Source organism: Neophocaena asiaeorientalis, unplaced genomic scaffold (assembly GCF_003031525.2).
Source record: "Neophocaena asiaeorientalis asiaeorientalis breed wild unplaced genomic scaffold, Neophocaena_asiaeorientalis_V1.1 scaffold296, whole genome shotgun sequence".
In the NCBI taxonomy this organism is placed as follows: Eukaryota; Metazoa; Chordata; class Mammalia; order Artiodactyla; family Phocoenidae; genus Neophocaena; species Neophocaena asiaeorientalis.
Window position 1 is genome coordinate 2,536,013 of NW_020175084.1, and position 19,548 is coordinate 2,555,560.

General features: G+C 36.0%; 1 protein-coding gene across 6 annotated transcripts in view; it reads right to left on the minus strand.

Moving 5' to 3' along the window:
- ARHGAP24 (Rho GTPase activating protein 24) overlaps nucleotides 1-19,548 on the minus strand; it is a 488,283-nt gene that overhangs the window by 40,016 nt on the left and 428,719 nt on the right. For all 6 annotated transcript variants that reach the window (XM_024764196.1, XM_024764194.1, XM_024764195.1 and 3 more), the window contains one exon: nucleotides 9,629-9,836. In XM_024764196.1, coding sequence (XP_024619964.1) covers nucleotides 9,629-9,836 — 208 coding nt within the window. The remainder of the gene's footprint in view (nucleotides 1-9,628; nucleotides 9,837-19,548) is intronic.

Consider the following 19,548-nt stretch of genomic DNA (forward strand, 5'->3'; position numbering starts at 1 on the left):
CAATATATGCAAATCAATCAATGTGATACACCATATTAACAAATTAAGGAATAGAAACCATATGATCATCTCAGTAGATGCAGAAAAAGCTTTTGACAAAATTCAACACCACTTATGATGAAAGCTCTCCAGAAAGTGGTCATAGAGGGAACTACCTCAACATAATAAAGGCCATATATGACAAACCCACAGCAAACATCATTCTCAATGGTGAAAAACTGAAAGCATTTCCTCTAAGTTCAGGACAAGACAAGGATGTCCACTCTCACCACTGTTATTCAACATAGTTCTCGAAGTCCTAGCCATGACAATCAGAGAAGAAAAAGGAATACAAATTGGAAAAGAAAAGGTAAAACTATCCCTGTTTGCAGATGACATGATACTCTACATAGAGAATCCTAAAGATGCTACCAGAAAACATTATGGAAACACAAAAGACTCCAAATAGCCAAAGCATTCTTGAGAGAAAAAAACGGAGCTGGAGGAATCAGACTCCCTGACTTCAGACTATACTACAAAGCTACAGTAATCAAGACAATATGGTACTGGCACAAAAACAGAGATATAGATCAGTGGAAGAGGAAAGAAAGCCCAGAGATAAACCCACGCACCTATGGTCACTTTATTTTTGATAAAGGAGGCAAGAATATACAATGAAGAAAAGACAGCCTCTTCAATAAGTACTGCTGGGAAAACTGGACAGCTACATATAAAAGAATGAAGTTAGAACACTCCCTAACACCATACACAAAAATAAATTCAAAATGGATTAAAGACCTAAATGTAAGACCTATAAAATTTTAAACTATAGTTTTAAGTTTAAGACACTATAAAACTCTTAGAGGAAAACATAAGAAAAACACTCTTTGACATAAATCACAGCAAGATCTTTTCTGACCCACCTCCTAGAGTAATGAAAATAAAAACAAAAATAAACAAATGGTACCTAGTGAAACATCAAAGCTGTTGCACAACAAAGGAAACCATAAACAAGACGAAAAGACTACTCTCAGAATGGGAGAAAATATTTGCAAATGAATCATCGGACAAAGGATTAATCTCCAAAATATATAAACAGCTTATGCAGCTCAATATTAAAAAAACAACCCAATCAAAATATGGGCAGAAGACCTAAATAGATATTTCTCCCCAGAAGACATACAGATGGCCAAGAGGCACCTGAAAAGCTGCACAACATCACTAATTATCAGAGAAATGCAAATCAAAACTACAATGAGGTATCACCTCACACCAGTTAGGATGGACATCATCAAAAAATCTACAGACAACAAATGTTGGAGAGGGTGTGGAGAAAAGGGAACCCTCTTGCACTGTTGGTGGGAATGTAAATTGATACAGCCACTATGGAGAACAGTATGGAGGTTCCTTAAAATACTAAAAATAGAATTACCATATGATCCAGCAATCCCACTACTGGGCATATACCCAGAGAAAACCATAGTTCAAAAAGACACATGCACCCCAATGTTCATTGCAGCATTATTTACAATACCCAGGTCATGGAAGCAACCTAAATGCCCATCGACAAATGAATGGATAAAGAAGATGTGGTACATATATACAACGGAATAGTACTCAGCCATAAAAGGGAATGAAATTGGGTCATTTGTAGAGATGTGGAAGGGACCTAGAGACAGTCATACAAAGTGAAGTAAGTCAGAAAACAAATATCATATATTAACGCATACATGTGGAATCTAGAAAAATGGTGCAGAAAAATGGTGCAAGGCAGAAATAGAGACACAGGTGTAAAGAACAAACGTATGGACACCAAAGGGGGAAAGTGGGGGGTTGGTAGGTGCGGCGGCGGTGGTGAAGGTGGTGGTGGTGGGATGAATTGGGAAATTGGGATTGACATATATACACTAATATGTATAAAATAGATTAATAAGAACCTGCTACATAAAAAAATAAAAAATAATTTAAAAAAAGAATTACCTGGGGCTGTGTTTGAAATGAAGATTCCTAGGTATCCTCAAACCTTTTAAATCAGAATGAGAGCCAGTGGGGTCTGGGCGTCTGAATCTTGAGTTCTCTCTCTTGGTCATTCTTATACAAAATAATGTTTGAGAATCTCTTCTGTGTCTATAGTGCTCTCCCTTTCAAGTTCACTTTTTATAACTCAGGTCAGTAATGCTCAAAGCTATACTGCTACCCAGAGGATAAAATTAAAATGTGTCTGGGTTTTCTGCCTCTAAATTTTAGACTTTTTTTTTTTTTCATCTTATCTCTGTAGACTTGCAGTTTGTTTTGTAATCCTGTCAGTCACCAAAACAAATAAAAAAATAAACACAGGAGAAGAGGAGGGAAGAGGACAGAGTGAACTCAGTATAAGGGAGGACAGCTGGGGTACCTCGGACAGCAGCTGTTTTATGGGATTCTTGGACAGTGTGTAGAATCACTGGCTTCTCCAGGCTTCTGTCCTTGCTCTTGAATGCTTTGTTGTAAGTGCATAGTTATTTTGTTGCTGAGCAGTTAATGCTACGATGGTGACACCCACATGGCCATTTTTGACCCTACCTTCCCACCCAGCTCTTCAAAACTGTGTCTTCTTTAACAGCTGATACCATCCGAAGAGCTTTGGAAATGAAAAAACACTTTGCTTCTAATCTGATTTTACACATTCTGCATTTCACTTTTGTCCCTTCAAAGTGGGGAAGTTTAATATAAAATGTTATATTTTAATTTTTTTCACTTCTAAACAGAAATATTGAAGAAAAGAAAGGTTAGGAACTCCAACATCTGTTGTTTTTTACAGTTGACATAAACTGATTAAATACAAATTCTTTCAGGTCAATGAGAGTGTCCTTTCTCTCAGAATTCACTTTGGTCAAGGAGTCTATGGGAATACATCATCTAACTGATAAGTCATGCGTACATAAAAGTCTCAAACTTGAACCTCAGAACTGGGAAAATAGCATTTGATATAATTAAAGAAGAGCAGAAAGTGCATGGTTTCATAAAAACTGGCACATGCACTTGCAATCTCTCTAAATTCAAGTAGTGTATGTTTTAATTTCTTTTTCCCAAACCATCTTTCTCTTCTCTCGTAACACAAACCAATATAATGATATGATGAATTACTATACTGTCCCTGAAATCATGTTTGCGAAAACTACTTAGTGACATGGAAAGTTGTTTATGATGTAATGTTAACAAGAAAAGCAAGATGTAAAAACTGTGTGATTCTAGTAATTGTGTGTGTGTGTGTGTGTGTGTGTGTGTGTGTGTGTGTGTGTGTGTGTGTATATCTATTTAGATATATCTCTATATTTAAGTCTGTATATCTACTTATTTATATATATAGCAAGAGCTCTCTGGGTTGTTTAATTTTGAAATAGTCATCTTTCTTTCTTATATTCTTCTATATTCTAAATTGTATAAAGAAAATGTTATAATTTAAAATACAATTTTAATAATATTTACATTAAATTTTAATAACACTATACTTTTATAATTTTAAAATGGTATTTAAAAAGTTTGTTTTAAAATTCAAATTTTAGAGCTTAATGTTAGAGTTACAATAATAATAGGCCTTAAACATATGGGAACATATGTATATGTATAACTGATTCACTTTGTTATAAAGCAGAAACTAACACACCATTGTAAAGCAATTATACCCCAATAAAGATGTTTAAAAAAAAATAGGCCTTAATATTAAAATTAGAGATTATCTTTGCAGAATTCCTGTAGGAATTTCTTTCCAGGTTTTAATAAATGTAAAGATGATAGCTAAATCCAGTTGACCCTTTAGTGAGATATAAGCTTTATTAGAATAAGAGAAAATACTTATTCATTGTCGTTCTTTAACATATTTCACAAAGAAAAATTTCTGTACTTTGCTTTATATACTAATATCTACTCAAAACGTTATGCATGATCTGAATTTTTTAACTTACATTCTTTTTTAGATCACTTTGATGGTGAACACTGGTGAGTTTAACCTGAACTAGAAAATGTTCCCAGGCAGTTTGTCTTCACATCCCCAAAACTGAAACCTGAACTGGGACTTGGTCATGAGAAACTTTAAACTCAGTCAAGTAACTAAAACAGCAGATGGGGCAGAATACTCTACTTGGACACATTTCCAAAAATAATATACTCTCCTTGGGAAATTATGGATTATTTATTCCCTAAGAATGTAGTTTACAATTACATTTGGCCACAAATACATTACTCTTTTCTTTTTATTTCACTGTCCATGGATCTGGAAATCCTTTTTTGAAAATCAGCAGATCCAGTAATTTGTATTTCTGCCTCCCTACTACTGAAAGACTCAAGCTTAACAATTTATTTGTCAAAACAAGCATATTCAGATTGCCAGATTGTGATACCATGATGTATTTTGGTTTTTATCCCTAGCTCCTGGTCAGAGTTCCTAAAACCCTTGTAATTTCCTAAATTATAAGAGTAATAGAAGTGTCTTTTGTTATAATATTTGTTTTTTATCCCCAGTTCCTCAAATAATTCTGGAGTGAGGAAAGTGAAAGGAAAGTCCTTGTTATTCATACCAAGCCCCTTTCAACCATGCCTGAATTTATGTTAAGGCATCCTTGAGAAAGCCCATAAGGATGATGGAGGGTGGGGTGAGTGAAGGGTGGTTGCCAGAGAAACCAATCAGGTAATTAGAAGGTTGGAACTTTAGCCTAAGGGTTTAATCAATCATGCCTATATAATGAAGCCTTCATAAAAATATCCTCACTGAAGAGGTTTGGAAAGCTTCTAGGTTAGTGAACACGTCATAGTGCCAGGAGGGTGGTACGTCTGGCGAGGGCATGGAAGCTCTGAGCCCCTACCCCATTCCTCCCTATGCATCTCTTTCATCTGTGTTCCTGAGTTGTAACCTTTCATAATAAACCAGTAATCTAGTAACTGAACTGTTTTCCTGAGTTCTGTGAGCTATTCTAGCAAATGATTGATCTTGAGGAACCTCAGGTTTATGGCTAGTTGGTCAGAAGTACAGGTGGCAACCGGGGACTTGTAATTGGTACCTGAAGTAGGAGGGGACAGACTTGTGGAAATGAGCCCTTAACCTGTGGGGTCTGCACTAACTCTGGGCAGTTAGTGCCAGAATTGATTAAATCGTAGGACACTCAATGGGTGTCTACCAAGAATTGGAGAATTGCTTCTTATGGAAAACCCACACATTTGGTGTCAGAAGTGTTCTGTGGGTGGAGTAGTAGAAACTATTAGTTTTCCCTCACAGAGTGACCTTTTCTTCTTAACATGTAAATAAAATTATTCCATTTGCTTGTTAAATATCTTTCAATGGATTTCCATATCTCTTTGAATAAAAACTAAATTTCTTACTATAACCTACTGGGCTATTCAGGATCAACTTGTTTCACCTCACCTCTAAGGATGTCACTGGTAAATTTTACCCAAGATTTATGGAGGAAATAATACAAACTACATACAATTTTTCTGAAAATAGAGGTCGAGGGAACATTTTCTGGCCTACTTTTGAGGCCAGAATTTCTTTGATAACAAAACTAGTCAAATGCATTCCAAGAAAAGAAGTTGCTAGGTCAATAGCCCTGATGAATACGGGTCCAAAAATCCTCAACAAGTTATTTCCAAGTCAGATACGTCAATATATTAAAAGAGTAATACATAACAACCAAAAGTGGTTTATCTTAGGAATGCAAAGTTGGTTTAACATTTGAAATTCACCTCATTAACATAATAAAACAGACAAACCAGATAATTTCTGCAATAAATGCAGAAAAAGTGGATTTGATCAAATTCAGTTGTCTGTCATTATTAAAACTGTCAGTAAACTAGAAATATAAGAACATTTTCAAACTTGATAAAGGGCATCTACACAAAACTTATAGCTACCATCATGAGTAATAGCAAAAGACTAAAAACTTCCCTCTACATATACAAAACGTATATCCACTCACTACTATTGTAGAATAGTTCTTAGCAAATACAGAAAATTAAGAAGGAGGAATGCAAAGCTTATTGAAAAGGAAGAAATAATACTCTCATTATATACAGTCTACAAGATCATGCATAGAGAAAATCCTAAGGGATCTAGAAGGACCCTCTAGCATTTGTAAATAAATTTGCCAAGTTTATAGGAAAAATCTCTATATAAAAAATCATATTTGTATAATCTAGCAGTAAACAACTAGAAAATTAAACATCAAAAATAATACTATTTACAGGTGCATTTATAAACATTAAATAGTTAAGGATAAATTTAGCAAAATGGAGCAAGATCTTACAATGAAAATTACAATACAATTTTGTATTGCTGAAATATAAAAAGTCCTAATGACATGTAGAGATGGGCTATGTTCAAGGATTAGATTTCATATTTTTAAGATGCCAGTTTTCTAGATTGATAGATTTCTAGATTCAATGAAGTTTCTATCAAAATCCTAATAGGATTTTTTGTAGAAACTGACAAACTTATACTAAATTTTTTAAAGATATGCAAGTGACCTAGAATATACAAAAGAATCTTGAAAAAGAACAAAGTTAGGGAATTTACTCCACTTGATTTCTAGACTTTAAAGCTATAGTGATTTTCTCCTAAAATAGTGTCTCACAAATTTTTCCTTCTCTGTATATGCTTGCCACTTCTTTCCATTAAGTTCTGGAGTTTACTTCCCTTCCCCAAAATCTAGGCTGGCCCTGTCTTGTGACTTGCTTTGAGCAATGCAATGCTTATAAGCTTCCAGCTTTACTCTCTTAGAACCCTGAGCCTTAATGTCTCTTGATCTGACTAATCTGCTAGAGATAAAAGTTGCACGAAGAGACACACTATTGGATGTGAGACTACAGAGAGAGAGAGACAGACAGACAGAGAGAGACAGAGAGAGGGAGGTAAAGGACCATGCAGCCTTCAGCTACCTTAGTCACCTCAGACAATGCTACGGACATGTGAGTGAAGCCATATCTTAGATCCTTCAGACCTAACTGATCTACATGAACCAACACTATGTACTGGAGAAATGAGCACATCCTTGCCAAGGTCTGCCTAAATTGCTGATTTATAAACAAATGATTGGTTGTTATTGCTTATGCCACACAGTTTTGGGGTGGTTTAATACACCAGTGTAGAAACCTGAACCAGTGAATGACTGAGGAAACAAATGACACTCCTTTTTCTCAAAGCATACTAGCAATGTTACCAATGTTTCTGACACTGAAATACTCTCTGTAACTCTCTTTTACAGATTTTCTAGTAAATGGGGAGTTTCTGTAGTTACACTTCAGAAATTATCAAAAGATAAGGAAATTTTTGTGCAGCATGAAATTAATTAAATATCTTTCTGATTAAATTTCTGATTATAAAAGTAATGTATAGTTACTGAATTTACAGTATAAAAAAGGGGAGAAGGTCATTCATTATTCCACAAAATTAATGTTTATCTTTTGTTATATTTTCTTTAGTCTCTATGAACTGATGCATTTTTATACAAAAAAAATACATTTTTCTTAACTGGGATCACATTTTATATAAAGTTCATTGTCAGCCTATAGTTACAGAGGAATAATTTTGCTTACAGGGCACATCTTTTACAAGTATCCTTAAATATATAAAATATCCCCCTAAATTGCATATATTAGCAAAGAGCTGTTAAAAGAACCAAATTTTAAATGCCTGTGTCAAAAGAGCTTTTAATAGATAAACTTTGCTATTAAGGTCATCTGCATATATTTAGGCCATACATAAATGTAAAGAAAAAGACCACTGAAATTTATCAATGTCACATGAGTTCATTGTATAGGATGTTGTTTATCCCATAATCTGATATTTTATTTTGAGGATTCCACTGACAAACTTTTTTCTAATTTTGGAACAAAAAATTACATTTCTCCTAGATAAACCATTGTTTATATCTTGCGGACAGGCCTGAACTATGGAGCTGCGGATCTTTTTTTTTTTTTTTCAAAGTATAGAATAAGACATGTGGGTCCCCAACCAAAAATATATCTGCATTTTTGAAATTTGTTCTCTGACCCTAGTTTTGAATTCATTTCTTTACCACCACATTTAATTTTTCTCTCTCAGAGGGAATTTATGAATCTTCATAAACTGTGACACTTTTTGTAAAAAGGTGGCATTTTGATCAATTAATTTATCCTGTCTAATTTTTCTACTTATTATCTAACCAGCATTTTCCCAAAATTTTAATAAGTGAATAACATTTTATTATATTATATTAACCACAGTCTATTGCTAGAGATAATAGATTGGAGTTCATTCTTCACTATTATGGAAATTGTAATAAGCAACTTTGCGCTTCATTTTTTTCCACATATCTAATTTTTTTCTAGGATTGGACTTGCCTGCTTAAAGGGTCTTGAAATACATTACCAAATTTCTTTTTTTTTTTTTTTTTTCCAAATTTCTTTAGAAAGACTATGATGATCTGTACTCTCACCATCAGGGCACGTACCTCAACACACCTTGCCAGCATGATTGTATCACTGTTCGGGGTTTTGTTAATGTGACCAGTAAAGGGGCATCAAATGAGCTACCATGAATTTTTTGGATTGGAACAAGCCCATACTCTCAATGATGCTTCCTTTATCTCATATCATGTATTCAAGAGTCTTCTTGTCTATCTGTCCTGTAGATCTGTCTATCCACACGATAATTCTATACTTTCAAAGAGAAATACTACTTAAGCAGGCAATTTGCAAGTATCAAAACTATTCTTACCCACAAGTCCAATACTGAGAATCTCTCCTGAAAAAATATTCCAAAAATAGAAAATATTTATATCAATGTGTACTCACTACAACATTACTTGTAATAGTAATAAAGTCACGACTTAAATGTCCAAATTTATTGAAGCAATTATGAACAATATACCTATAGAGTGAAATAGTTATTAAAAATTATGCTTACAGAGGTTGCCAATGATCAGATGTTAAGTTAGAATATGCTGGAATAAAAGGGCATTTTTCAACTCTTGATATGAAAAAAACCCTGCTACAAATGTTGAGTTAATAATATTAGGATAAATGACTATATTTTTTTACTGAATTAAAAAAATTGAACAGGAGGAGGTAATTTACAAAATATTATCAGTGTTCAACTCAGTTAGTGGAGTTATGGATGCTTTATGCATTCTTCTCTGCAACTTCCATTATTTCCTGAATTTCACCATACTATATACTTCTCCTTGTTTCTTTGCAAATCTATTTTAGATTAAGATGGAGCTAATATTTAAAAATATAATGTTTTTAATTACATTGCCAATATCCCAATCTCTGTTTATCAACACTTTTAATATCCCTTAGCTGAAAGAATTCAAAGAAACATCAAACAAGAGAAGACTCCTATTCTGAAAATTTACTTTTCCAATGTAAAAGTTTAATACAGTTTTAATTTAGGGCCAAAGGAAAAGAATAAATAATAATGTTTTAAGGTGGGGGGGTAGTATGGCAGAGAAAGACCTCTAAAGTATCAAATTTTTGACTCTGTAACTTAAAAACAATCCATCTTTGTGAGGCCATATAATCCATCTTCTAAACTGTTACAACATCAATTAAGATTATGTCATCTCAGTTTACTGCAACATTTTGGTTGAGGTTGAGTGTCTCAGTGAAGGATGGTTAGTGAAAACTTGAAATCTACCTGTCAAAGGATGGCTTCTCTCCACAGTCAAAGGCATCCTGCAGCTCCTTGACAAGGTTAGCCTGGCCCGGCAGTCGGAAGAGACCCTCTTCCTTCAGCCCCCTTTGTCGGATAAAGTCCACGCACTGCTCCACCAACATTGGAGCCAGACGGTGTCCGTATCTCTTCTCATAACGGACAGTATCTTCCAGTTTCTGTCCAAAAATGCCTGGAGAAATAAAGGATCACAATGAATTTGAGAAATTCATCTTTTCTCACTTTGTTTGCTTTCTTTTAAAACTCAATGTAAAGGAAAAACAAATATTGGAATGCTAGCAAGCATTTCACGTCTGGTACTTAACATTATTACAGAATTAAATTCATTATGTACAATTCTTCAAATGAAAAGGGTTTACCTTGTGCTGTCCTTTCCCCCTGTATTCCATATTTAGCCCAAAACTGAAATGGAAATACGGAGTTTGAGATATCCACTTTGAAATAAGAAATATTGCAATAAACATAATTTCAGTTTTGGGTTTTCTTTTATTTTTTCCTTTTGGGAAAAAACATATCCAAAAACTTAAAAACAGAAATATTCTGTAGATAATAGTCAAATTCTACTTCTGTTACAAGTGTAAATTTATGTCCAACTTTCATTTAGTTTAAATATTATTCATGTCTCTGTTCACCCTTTTTTTTCAATCAAGAGATGATGCCATGATTATAATCAAAGGAATAAAACCATGAAAAGAAATGCAGAATTTTTATCCATATAAAATATTTCAGATAGTGTTGGCTCTTTAAAATATTAAACTATTAATTTATTGGAAAGAGAAGTATTGGAAATACGAAGCAGTGCATACTAAAAGTGAGGAGACAGGGTCATGGTGGTTTGTCCTAACAGGGAGGCAATTCTAGGCACATTGCCTAAAATTGTCAGCACATGGGGGTAATAAAAATCAAAACAATTTTGATCAGTTTTATCAATGATTTTTAATGATTTTTAATTACCTACAAATGATACATTTCTTGGTGCATGCATTTGGTACCCCACTGATTAAGAAACAGTGCCTCGGGGCTTCCCTGGTGGCACAGTGGTTGAGAGTCCGCCTGCCGATGCAGGGGGCACGGGTTCGTGCCCCGGTCCGGGAAGATCCCACATGCCGCAGAGCGGCTGGGCCCGTGAGCCATGGTCACTGAGCCTGCGCGTCCGGAGCCTGTGCTCCGTCACGGGAGAGGCCACAACAGTGAGACGCCCGCGTACTCCGCAAAAAAAAAAAAAAGAACAATGCCTCTAAAATATATTATTATCAGTTGGTAGTTTGGAAAAATGATCAACCAATGAGAAAAGAGGGAGAAAAAGAGCCAAAGCAAATGTGATTCCAATGTTTCCAGATGGGGTGGCTTTAATGATCTTATGATTTTCATAAAAGGGGAAGAAAAGTGAGTGTCCCATGTTGAAACTATGTAAGACTCCAGAATGTTTGGGGAATATTTCAAAAACATCAGGTTCAGAATTTAACAGTAAGAACATATGCTTTATCTCCCTATATGTAAAATAATTTATGTATGGATTCAGTAATTCAAAACCATCACATTCCAAGCAATAAACACTTGCTACGAAAGAGAATATTCTTAGCCTAAGTAGAAACAATAACACAACAACAAACCAAACTATTGTACACCTGGTATCAAATCTGGCACTAATGGTATCCATATATTCCTTCTAGGAAAAAAGATTGAGTTACCTGTTATTAATAGTCAAATGCATATAAAACAGAATTAGAAATTAGCTTAGTTTGTAGACTTTGGAACAAGCAGTTTCTCTATAATGGAGTGTTAAACATTTTCCCCTAACTCAACAGATATTCACACCCCTATTTTCTCTTGTTATTTTTATTTTCGTGGCTGGAAAATTAAATACTTCTCCTACTTCCCAAGAGTCTTCTGCAGTCTCTAGGAAGACTTGTTTATCTTGATGAAAGAGAAAGATATAGCTGGAATTGCCAATCATGACTTTTTCCATCTTGAACTTGGACATGCTACCTGTGACTAACAGTCATCTTTTGACCATTAGGCAACAGCCACGAGGGAAAGACTGAAAGATTCATAGAGACAACGGGGCTGAAATCACTGAACCGCTGACCCAATACCAGCAGCAACTCCTTGGAGATTTTTTTTCAATGTGAGAAAAATAAGCCCCTCTATAAGTCACCATTCACTGGGTTTTCGGTTATTTGCAACAATACTCATTTCTGTATGAAGTGGTGATAATGATTTTGAAGCCTTTCTAGTATTTTAATAACAAAGCTTGAAAATTGGTTATGAATGAAGAATACCATATTTTTTCCCCTGAAGTTCTTTGATGCTTATTTGCCTGGGATGTTTGGTTCTATCCTGTCAAAATTGAGGAGATAGCCTTTCAGAGGCACTTATAAATTATATTAAAACATAATGTTGGGCTTCCCTGGTGGCGCAGTGGTTGAGAGTCCGCCTGCTGATGCAAGGGACGCGGGTTCGTGCCCCGGTCCGAGAAGATCCCGCATGCCGTAGAGCGGCTGGGCCCGTGAGCCATGGCCGCTGAGCCTGCCCGTCCGGAGCCTGTGCTCAGCAACGGGAGAGGCCACAACAGTGAGAGGCCCGTGTACCGCAAAAAAAACCAAAAACCAAAAAACATAATGTTAACATTTGGGAATAAATCTTACATATCTGATTTTTCACTTATTCTTTTGGACTGATACATTACATAAGGTTTCTCCCTAAATCCAGCAGAAAATCTACTAAAGATGTTCCAGTTCAACCTCTATGAGCGCTACAAATGAGAACCAAACTTCCAAGATTTGGTTTTATGCAGTAATGAAAAACAAACATTCTTTTCTTAAAACTCTCAGGATTTCTTTTTTCCCCAAAACTCAAGGATGTGATAAAGGACACAGTAATTTTTGCTTTAGATGGGCACTCCGTTTTTTTTTTTTCTCCCCTTGTTACATATAGGCTTGCCTATATGATAAGAATTTTTTTAACAGGTATAGTAAGAAACTAAAAGCCAAAAGCCCTAACATCCTTTCATGTATTAGGTACCTAATATGCACTAAGTCCTTGACATATATTCTCTTGTTTCCATAATAAATATACAAGGTAGCTATTTTATACCTTAGGAAATTGGGCTCAGAGATATTAAATAAATCACCTAAGGTTAGTTACACAGCACCAAGTGGCAGAATGGAAGTCCATATCCAGATTTAGTCAGGCTTAAAAATCTTTGCTTGTTCCTGAATACCTGTCCTCTTCCACTTTATTTAATCCCAATTATTATGTGTCCTCATTTCCTAGTAATTTAAAATATTAATACATTCAAAAAGTGAAGAAAATAGCATATCTTTTTTGTGGTCTAAAAAATGGTAATAGTTAGGATGTATTTATGTACGCCAGGCATGGGTACTAGAAGTTTACCTGCATTTCTCTCATCTAAAACTCTCAGCATTCTATGAGGTGGGTGCCACCATTTTACTGAGGACGAGATGGAAGTATAGAGCGATTAAGTAACTTGCTAAATGTCACAGGGCTGGTAAAAGATGTTGCCAGGATTTGATCAAGGCTGTTGAATTTCAGAGCCTCTGTTTGTGTATTACACAATACTGCCTAGTGGGTATAATGGCTGAAAATTGAGTTACAGAGGAAGAAACACATCTCTTACTAGTTTTCTGGCCTCAATTCCTGTCATCACACTAGAAGTGGTGATTTCTGTTGAGAAAATGGCAAATTTGGAGGGAAGTCGGGAAAAAAAAAGGAGAAGGAAAAAACTCAGCATCTTGTGCAACAAAATGATTTCTTTAATATAAAGAGCTATGCCTATTTAGCAACAGAATATGTAAAAGAATTTTAAAAATGTAGACAGTATGTACACATACTTAGAAATTCCTGTGGGAAAAATAGTAATTTTCTGCTGTTTATCTGGTCTTGCAAAGAATTAGGTAATGATTAGATGTATACTTCCCATTCTGTAGCATTGGAAATAGAATGTCCCAAACATCTCTGACTTACAAAGGTAGATGGTGAGTTAACTTCCTGTCTGAGAATGTTTTTTTGTACAGAAAGGTAGGGGGGAATTCTTTTTTAAAAGCTGCTTTAGTTAGAATTTTCTTTGAGGGAGCAGTGAAACTTCCAATTTTAAAATTAACAAAAAAGCACAAGGTCATGATCTATCCCCAGCTAGCAGCATGGAGAAAAGGACACATTGATTAGTAGATTATTAACAAGAATATTCCCTGTGGTGTGAGTCTTGTAAATAGTTCCAGCTATGTCCATTTAAATTCTCAGAGAGGTTTCACATTCCCTAACAAAACCATCCTTGGAATTTCTGCATATTTCCCCTGGAAGTACATTGATGGTGTCAAGAAGCATCACTCAGGACGTGACTTTCCACTAGGCTGAGAAAGTAAATCGCACAGGTAATTTTATTATATCTGTGAGAGGCTGTTTCAATTGGAGGGAGAGACAGGAGAGAGAAAAAAATATAAAGATAATCTAAATATCTTCAGGATTTGTGAGGTTTCTCCTTTATGTGTGATTTATATACTCAATAGCTAGAGGCAGCCTGTGATGTTATTCAGTATGATCTAAAAAATATACTCAAATTCTACCCATCCTAAAAGATAAATAAATACACACTAAACATCTTTGTACTCTCTGTGCCTTGTCCCTTTATTCACTCTGCTCCTTGATTCCCAACTAAGTATAACTCTGGCTCCATTTCATCACTTTCTGTCTTCTTGTCAATCTGTTACAATGTGGCCTCTGACACCATCATTCCACTAAAAGAGCTTTTTCTATAATTACCAATAACTACCTAGTTGCCAAATCACTGACAGCCAAATTTATTTTTTGCATTACTTTATGGCTCACTCCCTTTAAATCTATCAATCTCACTCTTCTTCCTGACACTTCTCACACCTTACGTAATTCTTTCCTTCAAGAATACTCTTTTCAATCTTGATCCTCAATATTTCTTAAATGACTTTTATAGAGCTGGGTTCCCAAACCAGGCAAGTGCTGCCACAGTGATCTTCATAATATTTAAATCAGATTATGCCTCTCTTTTGCTTCATTTCTTCCCATGGTGCCCCCTGGCCAACCAAACTCTTTTTCATGAAGTACAAATTCTCCACAATCTGATCTCTGCCTCTTCATCCACTATTCAAAGTACAAATGTTTAGGTAGCACCCTTTCTGTGCCAGGCACTGTGCCATATCCATGCTCATTACTGCTGCTTCCTCACAAACAACATACTCAATAACTATACTGAACTATTTGTTGTTTCCTATATGTATTATGACTTATTACATCTTCACGTCTCCTTCTAGAAAGTAGGTCCTGATGTCATGAGCCAGCCTAGGAAAACTTATCCTGCAAGATTCAACTCGCATCATCTCCTGTGTTAAGTCCTTAGTAACATTCCCTCACCCCCATCCCAGACACAAAATTTGCCATTTTCTTCTTTGCTTTCTTAACATATTGCTTTGTAATTGTTTATTTAAATGCCTACCCATACTGGACTAGTCCCTCACCAGTCAAAAAAGATTGTACTTTCACAATTATTATAATAAAACGATTATTTTACATTTATTATTATTGTTATAAATGATATTGGATAACAATTTATACTGTATATTTATCCTATAAACTTAAAGGAGGTTTAGGTAAATTTCCAAAAGTACTGCAGACATAAGGACTGAACTGGGAACATGAAAGACTCCAAGGCTCATACTCCGTCTACCATAGTGTCACGGTCTGAATGTTTGTGTCCCTTCCAAACTCCTATGTTGAAAATCTAATGCCTATGGTAATGGTTTTAGGAGGTAGGGACTTTGAGAGGTGATTAGGTCATGAGGGCAGGGCCCTCATGAGTGGGATTAGTATCTTCATAAAAGGGACCCCAGAGAGCTCTCTCACTCCTTCCCTTTCAGCCGCTTGGGAATACAACAAGAAGTAGACAGTCTGCAACCCAGAAGAGGGCTCTCACCAGATCCCAACCATGCTGGCCTGATCTCAGTCTTCCAACCTCCAGAACCATGAGAAATAAATTCCTGTTGTTTAGAAGCTACCCAGTCTGTGGCATTTTGTTATAGCAGCCTGAATGGATTAAGACACATAGGTAAACTCTCTTGCTCCCTGGAACTTAACACCAAAGTGGGTAAGGATTGAGTGTTCCATAAACATTTGTAGAATTAATGCATGCATTAAAATAAAATACTTCATCTCCTCAATTAGAGGAAATAAATGACTAACTCCAAGGTAAAATGAAACTTATCAAGACTTCTCAGGTTGTGGCACTGATTCCTATAAAAACGTGAAAACAAAAAAGTCTTTGATTTGTTGATGAAAAAGGCAGAAGTTAGATAACTTCTCGGTTACTACTTAAATTTTCTATTATCAGTTATTTTTCAGAGTTCCCTGTCCCTTCCGTGCCATAGATTACATGCTAAGTCATATAGAGAATTTGCTTTTACTTATCCTTCTGCTTACTACAACCCTGCTAACAGAATAAGTCATGGTGTCACCAGGATTGTAATAATATTCAATTAAAAATGAACATTTGCCCATGGTAAATGGACAAATAAAAATAAAAGATATCCAATTTAGTAAAGAACTAAGAAACAAAGACAGCCAAAGCTTACTTCAGTCTGTTACTAGCACTTTCTAAGCAGCCAACAAATCTTCTATGGATAGAAAACTTAATTCAAGAAGCTCAGAATCTATAATAACCAATGAATATATGGTAAAATCTTGACTCTCCATAGTCAGACTGGAGAAAAATAAAGGCTTGAAAAAAATAAGCAAGTGTAATAATGTGATAATAGTGACCCAATAGCATTGGTCTTAGACCAGCAGAGTAATTATACTCACCATTTACATCCAGGTACCAAGCCATGCAATTTACATGTATTTTCTTATTTGACACTCACAAATATTCTGCAAGGACATCTCCCTTCTACAAATAGACTCAGAGATGCTAGGTGACTTGAAGTCACATATCTAGAAAGTGGTAGATCTGGGGTGTAAACACAGGTGTATATGACTCTAAAAGTCTTCCTTTTCCACTATGTTATGTTAATCCAATTCAGACATTTTTTTCCCATAGGGATGCTGACTACTCTTTTAGGATCATGTAAGAGAAAATGTCTTTCCATAAACTTCCAAAGACTCAATTTGATTTCATGTAGTTCAGATGAATCACTGCCTTTCCAGATGAGTCCATGGTGAGTCCTTTATTAATAAACTCCTCAGACTTCATATATAATTTGTTGTAGTGCTTATTACAGATTAATTACTTATTTTATATGTTTCTTTATCTTCAAGGAATCTGTGAACTCATAGATTCCAGGAAACTTGTTTTGTTTGCCTTCTCATCCCCAAAATCACTTGGTAGATGCTCTGTAAAACTTTGACATGTGAATTAATGAGCTACTCATTTATAGCACCATTTAAAATTATATGGATTTGGATAGTAGCATTCTGTTGGACAAATCAATTTTGATAAATGTGACTACAACATATACAACATTAACTTTTTTATGCTTTAAGGTTAACCATCACTTAATGTACTAACATTTTCACTTATAAACATACCATCTGCATATACAGGGAAAAATAGGTTCTGAGGACAGATCAGAATACTTTAAATTACTTTAAAGAAAATGCTGGTGTTATCCACCACCTCTGTAAAGATATTCTATTTTAATTCACTACTGTCTCTGAACTAGCAGAAAAAGATAGGTAATAATACTATACATCACCAGCCTGCAATAGATCTTGAATCCTGGATTGAATAGACCTATTGCCATTTTTAACTTTGAGAAGAAATGAACAAATACAAATATATATTTCTTATCACAAATGTGCATAAAAGCACTTGAAAATAGCTATGAAGATAAGGTGACCAGGTGGCGGCATATAAGAAATATAGGGGCTATAGAGTAAAGAGTATAACAGGTGAACAGAGAAGCCTTGATGAAGAAATGAGAGCCAACAATGACTTGAAGACAGTGTAGAGTGTGGACAGACTGCAGAGGAGAGAGAGCATCACTGCAGAGGGGGCACTGAACAGAGCAAAGAGGTGTTACAGGAGATGGGTTCAGGGAGGAAGAGGGGATAGTCTGGGGAATTGGAAATAGTTGGAATTACTTAGAAGCCCTTGACAGTTGCATGAAACGGGACATCCTCTTGGGAGCAATAGGGACTCATGAAAAATTTCTAAGCCGTGGAACATTGCTTGTTAGTACTGTTTCAGGAATACCAGCTGGACGATGCTTTACAAATGAACTGTGCTGCAGGAATTTGTGAACAATGTTGGTGAAAAGAGGTGAGGATGGATGCTGTCTTGAAGAGCCACTTCTAAAGTCAAAGTACCTTGTGTGCATAAAGCCATAAAGGCACAGACAACTAAGGTGATGGAAATAGAAATGGAGCTGAAAGTATATAAAGAAGGAAGAAGCAATGGGGCATGACCACTAAGTTACTGCCTAGGGGGGAAAAAAAAGCACTGGGGAATTAATGATTCTTTATCTCCAAGAAGAGCATGACTCAGGAAAAAGACAAGATAAAGTTAGGGTTTAGAATTTTACTTTAGTATGTTCTGTGATCACAACAATCTTAAACCAGCCAGACCATTCTGACTAGAAATTAACACTGACATCAGGACCCAAAGTGTTCCAAGTAATCAAAAGATTGATTAGGCTCTGTATAGTACATATTAGTCTTATGGAGGTAAAAAATATATAGTTTCAAAGGGTAAAGAACACATTGTAATCTTTATCTCACCAGAACATAAATCCAAAGCACCACTCTCCCCAGGGTCCTGCCTAATAGATGGTTCACAGTGCCTAGATTTTTAAAACCACTGAGAAAACATGTCCGGAGACCTTTATTAGTAGCTAAACAAAGAAACAGAGGGCAGTAAAGGACAGAAGAGGTCTGTAAGAGAAAGGAACTCAGAGCAGTGAGTTCCAAACAGGCACAGCATGCAAGCTGCAATCCCACCAGGCCTCTGGAAACTTTAACTGAGCTCCCCTCTTCATTCTGAGGGCCATTCTGAAGTGCTGAGCTGCCTCTTCTGTCAGCCAACAGTAGTAAAAAACGTTTTAAATGTGGATCAGGAAAAGCAGACGTATTACCATTTTGCACTTCTTGGTGCTTTTCCATGCTTCCTGCACCCTCCCTTTTGCTTTCATTGAAAGGACTTCAGTGGATGCTCTCCAACAGGCTTGGGAGAGGAACTCAGAAATCCCTGTCCACTTCTGGAACTCCTGGAGCACCCAGGGGATTAAACAAAGCACTCTCGACAAACGACACTCTCTTCTTAAGGTAGCATGGTTTGGGAACCCGGGATTGAAAGAAAAGTTCATTCTTTTCAGTGCAGGACCTTGAATAAAGATCTAACACCCTGGGCTTCACACCGCCGCTGAAAACAACGGCTAGTGTGGCACAGAAACAGCCTCGCAGCCCAGCCTCAGCCTGGCGTCTTCCTTCCCAGAGCCTCACTGCCTAACTGTGGTTGAGCAGGGAGAGGGAACTTAACACAGCTGAATGCCCCCTGCACCTCCTCTCCTTTAGGGTTCTGACAGTAACCAGAATGCAACTTTGTAAAATAAAAATCTGTTAATCCTTGACTCAAATGCTGAACATTCTTCAGATTACTAAGACTTTGCAGAGGCAAGGACAATAGTTTAAAAATAGCCCACAGGAGATGATAGATGGAAGCTGTTCCCCACTCTCTGGTTGCCATTTGCCAGCCCATGGAAATTTTCTTCTTCTTTTTTTTTCAGCACTGCCTTCCCTCATTGATATTTAAGGAGAGAGGGAAGAGGACGTAACGAACAGCAGTGTTAGCCAGGGTTTTCAAAGACATGCTATATTCCAATATGGGAGGAGAGAAGGTGGAA